The sequence below is a fragment of the Sinocyclocheilus grahami genome, unplaced genomic scaffold, assembly GCF_001515645.1.
Source record: "Sinocyclocheilus grahami isolate Dianchi unplaced genomic scaffold, SAMN03320097.WGS_v1.1 scaffold704.1, whole genome shotgun sequence".
In the NCBI taxonomy this organism is placed as follows: domain Eukaryota; kingdom Metazoa; phylum Chordata; class Actinopteri; order Cypriniformes; family Cyprinidae; genus Sinocyclocheilus; species Sinocyclocheilus grahami.
In genome coordinates, this window is record NW_015505883.1 from 576,943 (window position 1) to 590,267 (window position 13,325).

A 13,325-nucleotide genomic window follows, 5' to 3' on the forward strand; every position below is an offset into this window, starting at 1 on the left:
AGTTACCACCTTACTGATGGTCCAGACCAGAGGCTTCTTCGGACGGGGCTCCAACGAGGGAACCATGGTGTGGGAGTACAATCCATTTCAAATTTATATATATATATAAGCCGGGTTTAGGCTTCATACTTTCTGGATTATGCGGCCAAGTCACAGGCTTCTGCGGGAGCCTTCTTGATCATTAGGCCCCCGGCATGGCACTGCAAAAATTTTCCTGGACGTCCGGGCTGGGCTTATGCCCCTAGAGGACGCAGTTCGAAGTTCCCATGAAAGGGAACGTCTCAGGTTACTTATGTAACCATGGTTCCCTGAGTAGGGAACGAGACACTGCATCCTCTAGGTTTCTTGCCATGCTTCGGACGCAAGTTTCAGACGAAGAAGTGGATGATGTGTTCTCCCGGTGCCTATTTATACTATAGTTGCACCGGTAGGGATGTCATGGCTGTCGCCGGCCAACGTGTTGTTGGTGTTTTTTCAATGTATGCTTCAGACACGGGTCACGACGAGGCATTCCCCATAGTGACCCCTAGAGGACGCAGTGTCTCGTTCCCTACTCAGGGAACCATGGTTACATAAGTAACCTGAGACATTATTTGGTAAGACATTGGTCTATGATTCATTTCCTTACAGATTATTAGATACAGTTATTCAGGAATCTGTGCATGTGCAGTATGTTATAACTACACTGCATATTATATTGGTATTAAGAAAACATAAGCAAACTTGCAAGGAGAATTAACTGCAGAAAATCCTGCTCAAAAATAGCCAGTTTATTAAAAATTGCTCGTAAATTTATCATTATGCTATATTATTACCAAATCTTGGATTTAAACTTTATGTCATCTTGTTTTCTTTCAATCAGTATAGGTTTTGTATTTATTTTTGGCACTGATTGGACATAGGCCTCATTTATCTTAGCATATGCACATATTATATTGGTATTAAGAAAACATAAGCAAACTTGCAAGGAGAATTAACTGCAGAAAATCCTGCTCAAAAATAGCCAGTTTATTAAAAATTGCTCGTAAATTTATCATTATGCTATATTATTACCAAATCTTGGATTTAAACTTTGTCATCTTGTTTTCTTTCAATCAGTATAGGTTTTGTATTTATTTTTGGCACTGATTGGACATAGGCCTCATTTATCTTAGCATATGCACCTCAGATTTTGAATGAAAAAATATTGCCATCATTTTGGCAATGTTTATTAGAAAAGAGGTGCAAAGGTTCAGATCAGTAAGGCCTATCAATTCCAAAAAGAAATACAAAACCTGTGTTAATTAAAAGAAAACAAGTTGATAAAAATACTGAATACAACATTTGGTAGTAATATAACCTGTTGAGATACTTAGAAATGTGTATTTGTATTTTATTTAATTTTTTTAGGGCAGTGATTTTTGACTGGGAAAACCACAAATGTAACAAGGTGGGGAAAAAATCTCCAAAAAGTATACCCTAAATGAAGTTGTTATTCCTGTGTGAGCAAAGTCAGTAAGTTTTGGTTCATTTTCGGGAAAAAGAAAATCCTCTCTGGGTCAAAATGACTTATTTAAAAAAACACATGTATTTTTTTTTCATGTAAAAGAAGCGGTAACACTTTACATTACAGAGTCTATGTTACACATCATTCATCACATGAAAAGTAATAGCCTACACTCTTAAAATAAAGGTTCTTTGTGGCATCTATGGTTCCATGAAGAGCATTTAACATCTACTGACCCTTTCAAATGCACAAAAGGCTCTTTATATAGTTGAAAAAGGTAATTTAGGTTATTAAAACATTCTTCACATTAATAAATAATTGTTTTTCACTGAAAGGTTCTTTGAGGAGCCTAATATGGTTCTTCTGCGGCATCACAAAACTGCCCTTTGGAACCTTCTTTTAATCGCGCACTTCCCAGATGTATTTAAACAGCTCCAAAAAGTGACATACAATCAATAATTACAATGGAATATGTTCGATGACGCGTGACAGTTTAAACCTTTCTTCGTTCTCCCAGTTTACCTGTGAACTCAAGCTAACTGGAAGGAACAAATGCCCATATAAGGAGTGTGTGTACAAGTCTCTGGGGGTGGTGCTGAAAGAACAGCTCCACTAAACACGACTTCTTTTAATAGCGGTCCTTGTGGCAGATTTTCAGGAGACCCTCAGCTGGATTCTTGCTGCCAAGGGGTACAAGGGAGCTATGACAAGCCATGAATCAGGAAAGTTCCCATACCGGACCGGAGCTTTGAAAACTGAGGGATATTTTGAGGCGATTATGAAAAAATGAAGAGACAAAACGTGCGGACACTCGCCTTAATTATCTGCACTTTGTCCTATTTGCTCATTGGAGCGGGAGTCTTCGACGCTCTCGAGTCAAGGCAAGAGAAAAGCCAGAAGAGCAAACTCGACTATCGAAAATTTCTACTTATGCATAAATACAATCTCAGCAGGCTTGACTTTGATCAGATTGAAAAGGTCGTGTTGCTTCTGAAGCCTCACAAAGCTGGAGTCCAGTGGAAGTTCTCCGGATCTTTTTACTTCGCCATCACTGTGATAACGACCATAGGTAATGTTTCAGCTCTAACTGATGAGTTTAATTTGTGAAGACGGTCATTCAAGTCTAATGATGTTTTATAGTTTCTTAGCTTGTTGTTTTGCCTATAAGCTAATACAATTAACTTTAGGTTTAGAAAACTGTTCGTTTCGTTCGATTTTATTCACATGTTTGTTTCACTGTATGAAAAACACAGCAAAACGTATACTTTTATGGTCAAATGTATTACAATTTCAGAAAGTTTTAACTATGAATCGCCTTTATGTGGAAAGGGACAATTCAAATGTGATTGCACGAACAATCACATTTGTGTATTTAGTTTTATTACATTATTTATTTAGATCCTAGCATCATTTTAGTGTCATATGTGTTTTACTGATGCTATTTTGTGTTGGCGTGGGCGACATTGCACACTGTTATTATTATTACAATTTCGATTAACTTAAAGTCATCATTTGGTTTTCCATTGCACCAGCTGTGTTATTATCAGCAGAGAAAACCAACAGGACAAATAGCTTAGTGTATTTAATAGGAACTCTGGAATATAGGCTATACAGTCACCAAAATCCCTATAAATACTGCATTTTCTCGGAAAAGTTCTGGCAACTGCAGCAAAACTTTGCTTTTTTAAACGTAGAATTAACATTTTACTCTGTGCTGTGTGTATGAAATAAAAATTCAATTCAATCTAATTTGAATTCAGTCTTGGTGAAATATGTTCACTGAGATATAAAATGAAGCGAAATTGTAGGATGCGAGCGATAGGCCTAAATCAGAAAATTATGAAGAAGAAACGCCCCATACATGCAGTCATCATTGAAGTGCTTAATCCTGTGTTACTGTTCATGGTGATTTCGGTCACTGTTTCCGGTGGATTAATTCAAAAATGGTCATGAGTTATTTTTAGAAGAGCACCCTACAAAATGCTCCTGTGCTTTCAGGAGCTGAAGGCAATGATATTGCATTGCTTGTGTGAAGGACAGTTACAACTAATTGCATTTACCTTTAACCCTCAAAGACCACAAAGAGCTTAAAAACACTTATATACAACACAACATAATTTATAAAATTTCAGAAAAAAGGTACAAAAGCTGTCACTAGGTCATGATTCTGGCCGATAACAAACTGTGAAGTTATTGAAAGGCTTGTTTACCTTAAATTTTATTCTGACTTATTAAGAGGTTGTTTCACTGACATACACCCTCAAAGATCACAAATGTTGTTCAATGCAAATCTGAATTACGCCATTAAATCTCACGCTGAGTGGAACCAAAGACCTATTTTATGGTAGCTTACTCTGGCATGGTCTTGACTATCCAGTGTTCTACAAGTCTGAAAGATCTTCAAATGAACATATTACTTGATACTATTAATATTATAAGAGGTGCAACTTGCCTAGCATGAACATAAATTAGCATATATGCAAGCAAAATTAGTCAGATTAAATTAAGAGTCATGTCTTCATTATGATTGTGACCAGGCATTACCCATACTATAAATATAAATAAATATGTAAATATACATATACATTTTTATTGGTTTAAACCAGGGGTGTCCAATCCCATTTCTGAAGATCTACCTTCATGCAGAATTCAGTGTCAACCCTAAATCCAACAAACTCGTCTGTAATTATCAAGGCTGTGGAGATGGTCCTCACTGCAGAGCACAAGATCCAGATCCAACTCCTCCCACCTTACATATACCTAAACCTACCCGTCTCCACCCCCTGATCCCTAAACCTACCGATCTCCACCCCCTAGATGTGGATCCAACCACATCCCCTGGATCTTGTGTTCTGCAGTGAGGGGCTACTGAGGCTGTGTCCAAAAGCTGAAAAATACTGCCTCCGCAGGCAGCAAACAGAGGTAGGAAGGCAACAAGGCACATCTAAATCCAATGATCATGTTACATCCTGTTGGCTGAGATACTTTCTTCTGATCAATTTTTGAAGGCAGCATGGATATATCCCTCACTGCCTATGATATCCCACAATCCTTTGTGTTCCATTTTGTAACAGCTGAGCTAAAAGAATAAAGATGGTGCCTCAAAGTTGCAGTGATCCAACTTTTTCCACTTTTGATGTAATTTCTAGAAAGAAATTAGTATTGTAGTAATTAAATATTTGCTTAGTTACCACCAAAGCTCTCTCAAAGCTCAAAGTCACTGCCTGCTTCAACAAGTCAGCTGCTTAAGCTTTCGGACACAGCCCAAGTGTTCCTGAAGAGGTTCAGGTGTGTTTGATTAGGGTTGGAGCTGAACTTTGAAGGAAGGTAGATCTCCAGGAACAGGATTGGGCACCCCTGGTTCTCAAACCTGTCCTGGAGGGCCTCCAGCCCTGCACATTTTGTTTGTCTCCCTCATCTAACACACCTGATTCAACTCATCAGCTCATTAGTGGAGACTGCAAGAACTGAATTGGAAAGAACTGTGTCTGATAAGGGAGACATGCAAAATGTGCAGTGCTGGGGACCCTCCAGGACAGGCTTGAAAACCCCTGGTTTAAACCATTTCAATGAATGCAGGGTCTGAAAGGGTTAAGGTCTACAGACATCTAAGCATACAACGTCACATCAAGTCATCTATGAAAACATTGGATTTTTTGAAACACCTATCTTGTCCTGCTCTTCTTCCCAAGGTTATGGCCATGCCGCCCCCAGTACGGATGCTGGGAAAGCCTTCTGCATGGGATATGCGCTTCTGGGCATCCCCCTCACCCTGGTGATGTTCCAGAGCCTGGGTGAACGTATCAACACCTTAGTGGAGACTGCAAGAACTGAATTGAAAAGAACTGTGTCTGATAAGGGAGACATGCAAAATGTGCAGTGCTGGGGGCCCTCCAGGACAGGCTTGAAAACCCCTGGTTTAAACCATTTCAATGAATGCAGGGTCTGAAAGGGTTAAGGTCTACAGACATCTAAGCATACAACGTCACATCAAGTCATCTATGAAAACATTGGCTTTTTTGAAACACCTATCTTGTCCTGCTCTTCTTCCCAAGGTTATGGCCATGCCGCCCCCAGTACGGATGCTGGGAAAGCATTCTGCATGGGATATGCGCTTCTGGGCATCCCCCTCACCCTGGTGATGTTCCAGAGCCTGGGTGAACGTATCAACACCTTCGTCCGCTTCCTGTTGCACAAAGCCAAGAAATGCATGGGCCTGCGGCGGCCGGAAGTCTCCATGGTCAACATGGTGATCATCGGCTTCTTTTCCTGCGTCAGCACCTTGTGCATAGGAGCAGCTGCCTTCTCCCACTACGAAGGTTGGAGCTTTTTCCATGCCTTCTACTACTGTTTCATCACCCTCACCACCATCGGATTCGGGGACTACGTAGCCCTACAGAAGGACAACGCTCTCCAGAATGACCCTCATTACGTAGCCTTTAGTTTTGTTTATATCCTGATGGGCCTCACAGTAATTGGTGCTTTCCTCAATCTAGTGGTGTTACGGTTCATGACGATGAACACAGAGGATGTGAGAAGAGACGCAGAGCAGAAGGCGCTGCTCTCCAAAGATAAACAGAAAGGTCCGGTTAGACGGCGTCCGGACCCTCCGAGCCCAGTCGCCGTTGGGCGAGATAAAAGGCGAGGGCTGAAGAGTGTCTACGCTGAGGTGCTTCACTTCCAGACGGTGTGCTCCTGCCTGTGGTACAAAAGCCGAGAGAAGATGGTGATCCTCCCGCAGGATTTGTCCTTCACCGATGCGCTAATGGAGCAAGGAGACGTATCACCCCACCACTTCTTTGAACCCGGCACCACGGGCTGTGTGTGTAACCCTCAACGCTGCTCAGCCATTAGCACTGTGTCTGCTGACCTGAGAAACATCTCACCGTTCAGGTTCTTCTCCAAGAGACGTAGCTCTGTCTGAATCACCTCACTTTCTTATACAGTCACTGTAGATCTCTAATGAGTCACATGAATAATTTTCATAGCATTCACATGAAGATGCTTGAATGGACCACCAAAGATTGAGGTGGACTGATGAAAGAGCTCCACTAGGAGTCTTTTTGCACCAACACATCTATATTCATTCAACACTTTGATGACTATAATGAGAATTCAAATGGTCTTCTACTTCAAATAGCTCATTTACACCCTGATATGTTGCAATAGAAAGTATTTTAACAGTTCTTTACTAAGTTTGACCAAAAAAGTCTGATCTGCGATGTGCTTATGGTAAAGGTGTAAATTTGTCAATTTTCATTAATTTTAGTCATTTTAGACACCTTTTAAATTTCAATTCAATTCTTGAATTTGAGTTGAATTGGAATTGAGATAGTAAACAGAATGCATAATTTGAATTTGAATTTGAATGAGGAAGTAGACTTAAAATGAATTGAATTCAAAGAAATTGACTTTAATTTATAACAGTGAAATAGACCTAAAAGCATTAAAACAGATATACAGACAGACAGACACTCACAATAAATAAATATGTAGATATTTTATTTTAATAAATAATTTTTGGTTAAGTTTTGTGGAAGAACACATCATCTCATGGTGATGAAAAAAATATGAAATGGAGGAAAAAAGGATATTGTCATGCATTTGCATTCACTCACAAAATTTTGCACGCGCTCTCTAAACTGGTGATGGGAAAAATATGAGGTTGGAGGAAAAATATGTTTTTAATTGAGAGAGAACATAAAGTTTCTCACGTGAAAGAAAAAGTTTTGCGAGCAAGCACAAAGCATTTCATTATAATTTTTTCCTCTCATCTCATATTTTGAACATGATCCCCTTAGTGAATACATAATCTGTGTTGAAATAACAATTGAATAACATTTCAATAAATTCCTCTTCCTACCAATTCAACTTCCTGTGGGGTGTGGCCAATTCAACTCAAATTCAGCTCCTTAAAAAGGAGCCAGTTCTTCAATTCTGCAATTTGCACAATTCCGTTGGATCAATAGTTTTCGCAATGTTGCGATGTTGAGAAAACCACAGCTGACACTCTTTACTAAGTACACTATGATCTGATATTATTGCCAGATTGCCACTCCATTACTGTAATGAGTCTCCTATAATACGCTGTGCTACTGTAACCAGCAAAATGAAACACCTATCAGATATTTGTTGATCCAGATGGCATATACCGACATGACTCCTGCTTTCTGCCCAGCTCTGTACAGTGTGTTAAGGGAATAATCTGACCTTTTGAAAGCTCCTGAAGTATATTAACCTGATGGAGGTCACATGGAGTGATTAAGCAGTATTCGAACTGGCAGCAGATGACTTTTTTTTCATAACTAGGACAGAGTTGCCAATGTAACAGTGATATCAGAGTCAACATCTCGGCACGTAATATTTATTAGATTCTTGAACCTGAGGTATTTAATTACTCTTGATGTTTAGCACATAAAATTCATTTGAAGACAAAGTATAAATATGACCTTGGTCTGAACTAGAGCTCTAGGAAAAACAGCAGCTATCACATACGGACTCTCCAAGTGCTCTCAGCACTGATCTGGACATCGTGTCCTGTGTATCTCCCATGATTCAGAGAGGCCTTGCTGATCAGGCTATGTTTGGCCCACACAGGAGTGTGTGCCATCTTCTCATCCTGCCAAGGAGAAAGCGCTTTGTGCCCAAGACTTTGCCTTCAGCTATTAAACCTGCATGACACAGTGACAGAAGGAACGCCATTACAACAAATGCCTGTATTGCCCCCCCCCCATGGTGGCGGCATCTGTTGCTTTTCCTTCTAGATTTTTTTTCGTTTGGCATCTACATCCATGTGAAAGGTAGAAAATATCGTTGACCAGCAGGTCAGTGTGGGCAGGACAGAGTGTACATTTGTTTCTATTTTTGTCCTTACCAAAGGAAACAGGGCAAAAATAACTCTTTGCTGAGTAGAATAAAAAGAATAGCATATTTATTTTTGTCCATGTGAAATTGATATGATCATGTCAAATGCCAGTGAAACTAGGGAAAGGGATGTATTTTCACAATGTTAAATACAATGGTCTAATAAGGAATATGTTCCAAGTTCAATCATTAATCTTTTTTTGTAGAATCTGTAACATGCCGTCACTTAATAAATAGTTTTGGAAATAATTCAGGAAATAATTTTGATTCGTCCAACAGTTTGTAAAAACAAACTAAATCATTATTTTTTTTAACCCTTTCAAAAACACTTGGTTACACAATTACCATAACTGCATGTGTTATATGTGATTATAGTTAAAAACTATTGTCTGTATTAGTAGAGCACTAGACTGCTGATGGCATATTTTTGTAGGCCAACCTGAAATTTATCATCACTCTGGTATCTGCAGCAAAAATTCAATAGATTTTTCCATTGGCTTTTGGATTATTGCAGAAAATGTGCACTGTGGCCAACAAAACTTTATGATTCTTACATGTTTTCATTATGATAAACGTAACAAATAAACACAACTTTTATTAAATTTGAAGCCTAAATATAATCGTTGGAAGGAAAAAACTATAAGTAAATTCATTTAAACAAAGTAATTTAAACACAACATGGTCACATGACTTCAACAACACCTTTACCTTCAGATAACCTCTCACAGGTAGCCAGCGCAATCGGGCCAATTGCGGCTGAGTGTCGGCTCACTCGGCTGTGTTCTGGCAGCGGCTCACCAAATGTCAGCCAGCTCTGGCCCAGTAATGGTTGCCAGATCTGGCTTGGCTTTGGATGTGCAGATCTGGCCCGATTTGCACTGAGACGCTGCACATTTAGCCACATTTGGCCCAATTACGGACCATAAGGGCTGGTCTGATTTTGGCTGAGATAAGGCCATGCAGAACCAGACCAGTTTAGGTTGAGTGCTGGGGGTGGGTCTCCATTTACAATGTGGTAAATAGTATGTAGCAGTAGGCATGGGCCGGTATGAGATTTTGACGGCATGATAACCTTAAGCAAAAATATCACGGTTTCACAGTATCACAGTGTTGTTGTTACAGCTCTAAAATGTGTTATTTTTAAATGACTGGGTAAAAAAAATATATATACTTTTTTATATATATATATGACTATATTTTGTTTTTGAGCAACATACAGAATATTAGGAACAGTAGAATTTGTTTATTTTTTCTTTGATTTGTTTCCTAAAAAGTAGAAAAATAAAGGAAGGAAAAAAACCGACACCACTGGCATTGGGCCACAATCACGCCAACCAAAACTGAAACTGGGCCAACACCACCGGCATTGGGCCACAATCACACCGACGAGAAATGAAAAACTTAGCCAGTACTGGCCCGAGTCTGGGTACTGAAACTGGGCCAACACCACCGGCATTGGGCCACAATCACACCGACGAGAAATGAAAAACTTAGCCAGTACTGGCCCGAGTCTGGGTACTGAAACTGGGCCAACACCACCGGCATTGGGCCACAATCACACCGACGAGAAATGAAAAACTTAGCCAGTACTGGCCCGAGTCTGGGTACTGAAACTGGGCCAACACCACCGGCATTGGGCCACTCGTCGGTGTGATTGTGGCCTAATGCCGGTGGTGTTGGCCCAGTTTCAGTATCCAGACTCGGGCCAGTACCGGCTAGGAGTTTCAATTCTTGTAGACGTGATTGTGGCCCAATGCCGGCAGTTTTGGCAGCCGGACTCAGGCTAGTGTATTTGGGCCAATTCTGGGGCGACTCTGGCAACCGCAGCCGGGCCGAGTTATTTCATCCGGCCTGCCGGTTCTGGGCCATTATCGGGCCAAACCGTTTTGGCTACCTGGGCTGAAGTCCCATTTAGTCACTTGTTAGCAGCCATCTTTTTCAAGACAAGTAAGAGCTTTAAAATAAATCACAAGAGGGCATTACCTATGTATTTTATGTTGTAAAATAAAACATGAAAATATCTTGAGCTTGTATTCTCCACAGACCTTATTTCAGGCATTTAACCAAAAGTACATTGACTTCACTCTTACACAAAGAAAATAGATTTCCTTATATATGAATGACCAATATATTAAATTATTTAATGGTATATTGAAAATGTAATATATTGTGGTAATATATTACAATATATTGAATAATACATAAGGAATTGCCACTTTCATATATAAAAAAAATGTGGCAGTATATTTAATTATATATTTTAATATATGTAATTTTATATTCAGTAATACACTTCATAACATAGATGTACATGTGATAGGATATGGTACTGCATGTGTAGAAATATGTTGCACATATATTTACTCATGCAGTGTATACACATTCAGTATAGACATGTATAATATAGTTCAAATATTTTATATATATATCTTTCATATTTTTATAATAGCAACAGCACAAGCACACCTGCATGTACTAAAGTATTTAGTAAAGAGACTATAGTTTTTTATATAGTTTTTATAGACTATATATCAGCATGCTAAAAAAAAAAAAAGTGCACAGCCATTACTTATGAAATAAATTAATATACAGTCTTAATGGTCTACGGCCAGTCGTCAGTCTAACCACAGGCTCTACTCTTCAGGACAACGGTAACCCCAAAAACTTAGATATACCAGAAGCCCTTTTAAATTCCGAAATAATACAACATTAAACACTAACAGATCTCCAACTATATGTGTGTACATACATTCACATTTATTTGGGAACATGAATGTGCAATATATGTGCACAATAAAGGATCAAACTTTGTGAATATTACATGTAATGCTATTTTCTCTTCATTTCTAAATAATTTTATCAATATATAGCCATACTTGGTCAATGCATATATTGCAGTATATTGAAAAATATAAGCACTAGTTAGTTTCCCATATATGGAAATGTATTATGCAATATATCGCATTACATTTTGCAGTATATTCTCATATATTTTTGTTTTGTAAGGGCAGGACAATGGAACTAGAAGTGCTAAAAAGCTAACTTATTTCTAAGATTTGACATAGAAAAATGCATCATCCCTGCAACACTGTATTAACTTAATTAACTTTATTTGAACCCGGAACATTCCTTAAAGTCAAAAAGCATTTGTAACCCATTTAACTTGTAATTTAACATATTTCAGAGTGAAACAGGATATTCAACTAGAAAAAAAAAAATTAGGATGGGATTTATGTTTTATCTGTCCTATTAATTTAAAGGGATTGTTCACAAAATGTAATGAAAATTCTGTCATCGTCATTCACCCTTAAGTTGTTCCGAACATGTATTTTTTGAATTAGTTTTTTTTTTTTTTTGCTGCTGAACACAAAAGATATTTTGAAGAATGTGGGTAACCAAACAGTTTCTGGTCCCCATTGACATCAGCAGAAAAAAAAAGACAAAAAAAAGGGGGAGTCAATGAGAAGGGTCTAGCTGCAGCCTCACACTTGCACTCTCAGACTTGCACTCTCAGACTTGCACTCTCAGACTTGCATTCTCAGACACTTGCGCTTCCGCTAGCGACGTCACTTGCAGGCTTTATTTTTTATTTTGTTCTATTTTTTATTACTTTTTGTTTGAATCTCTCAACATTTTACAACAGTAGCCAGGTGGTGAAGACAAGAAAAAAGAAACTAAATTACAATGTCACTTGCAATTGCCACTTGCACTCTCCGCTACCTGCCACGTCACTTGCAATCGACACAAATCGTGCGTGTTGCCAATGGAGACAAGAAGCTGTGGTGGTGATTAAACGATGAAAACTAATTTAGTACTATAACATACAGGGTCCTGCAAGAAAAAGACAAGGCCCACAAATCCGTGGCCACAGAACAGCAGAATATGAACGCAATGCACAAAGTCTCTCGTTAAGCGTTTTCCTCCTGTAGAAAAACAGTCCGTTATTATACAACATTAAGCGTTTTGCTGTGTGGGAGGACAAGTGAAAGTTTGCGCATTGTGTTCATAGCCATCTGTTTGCCTTGTAATACATTAAATAATAACTATATATCGAATTTGATCTTTTAATTGAACTTAATGTATCTTTATACATTACACCATGTTAAGTGTTTATGTTTTTCTACGGGAGGAAAACGCTTAGCGAGAGATTTTGTGCATTGCATTCATATTCTGCTGTTCTGTGGCGACGGATTTGCGGGTCTTGTCTTTTTCTTGCAGGACCCTGTTCGTTATAGTAGACTAAATTAGTTTTAATCGTTTAATCACCACAGCGTCTTGTCTCCATTGGCAACATGCACAATTTGTGTCGATTGCAAGTGACGTGGCAGGTAGCGGAGAGTGCAAGGGGCGATTGCAAGTGACATTGTAATTTAGTTTCTTTTTTCCTGTCTTCACCACCTGGCTACTGTTGTAAAATGTTGAGCGATTCAAACAAAAAGTAATCAATAAATAGAACAAAATAAAAAAAATAAAAGACTGCAAGTGACGTCGCTAGCGGAAGCGCAAGTGTCTGAGAATGCAAGTCTGAGAGTGCAAGTCTGAGAATGTAAGTCTGAGAGTGCAAGTCTGAGAGTGCAAGTCTGAGAGTGCAAGTGCAAGGCTGCAGCTAGAGCCTCTTGGAGTCAATGGGGACCAGAAACTGTTTGGTTAACCACATTCTTCCACAAAAAACTCATACAGGTTTGACACAACTTGAGGATGAGTAAATGATGACAGAATATTTTTGGGTGAACTATTTCTTAAATGGTTTATTATTAGCTATTAGATAGTGAAAAGTGGTCTGAATGACAGGTGTTTGTGGGAGAGGGTTGAAAAGTGATGTCAGCTGCCGGCAGCCAAGAAAAGTGGTTTCAGAGGCTGATCAAGTTATTACATTTTACTGAAACCAAACATTTGCTTTGGAAAAACCTACTGATGGATCAGAACGTGTAAAAGAAAGCGAGGACTGTTCCTTTAAAACTACCTGGTAGCAACG

At 38.9% G+C, this 13,325-nt stretch overlaps 1 protein-coding gene across 1 annotated transcript; it reads left to right on the forward strand.

The window, feature by feature from the left end:
• The first annotated feature begins 2,099 nt into the window (after positions 1-2,099).
• Positions 2,100-6,631, forward strand: LOC107559904 (potassium channel subfamily K member 3-like). The gene is made up of 2 exons (XM_016243927.1): positions 2,100-2,555; positions 5,542-6,631. The coding sequence occupies exons 1-2, from the start codon at positions 2,273-2,275 to the stop codon at positions 6,408-6,410; spliced, it is 1,152 nt and encodes a 383-aa protein (XP_016099413.1). The 5' UTR covers positions 2,100-2,272; the 3' UTR covers positions 6,411-6,631.
• Positions 6,632-13,325: the final 6,694 nt, after the last annotated feature.

Excerpts from the sequence above, each read along its gene's own strand:
- LOC107559904 (XM_016243927.1), top strand. The coding sequence starts at position 2,273 with ATGAAGAGACAAAACGTGCGGACACTCGCCTTAATTATCTGCACTTTG. Across the intron at positions 2,556-5,541 it reads CACTGTGATAACGACCATAG|GTTATGGCCATGCCGCCCCC; the intron begins GTAATGTTTCAG and ends CTTCTTCCCAAG.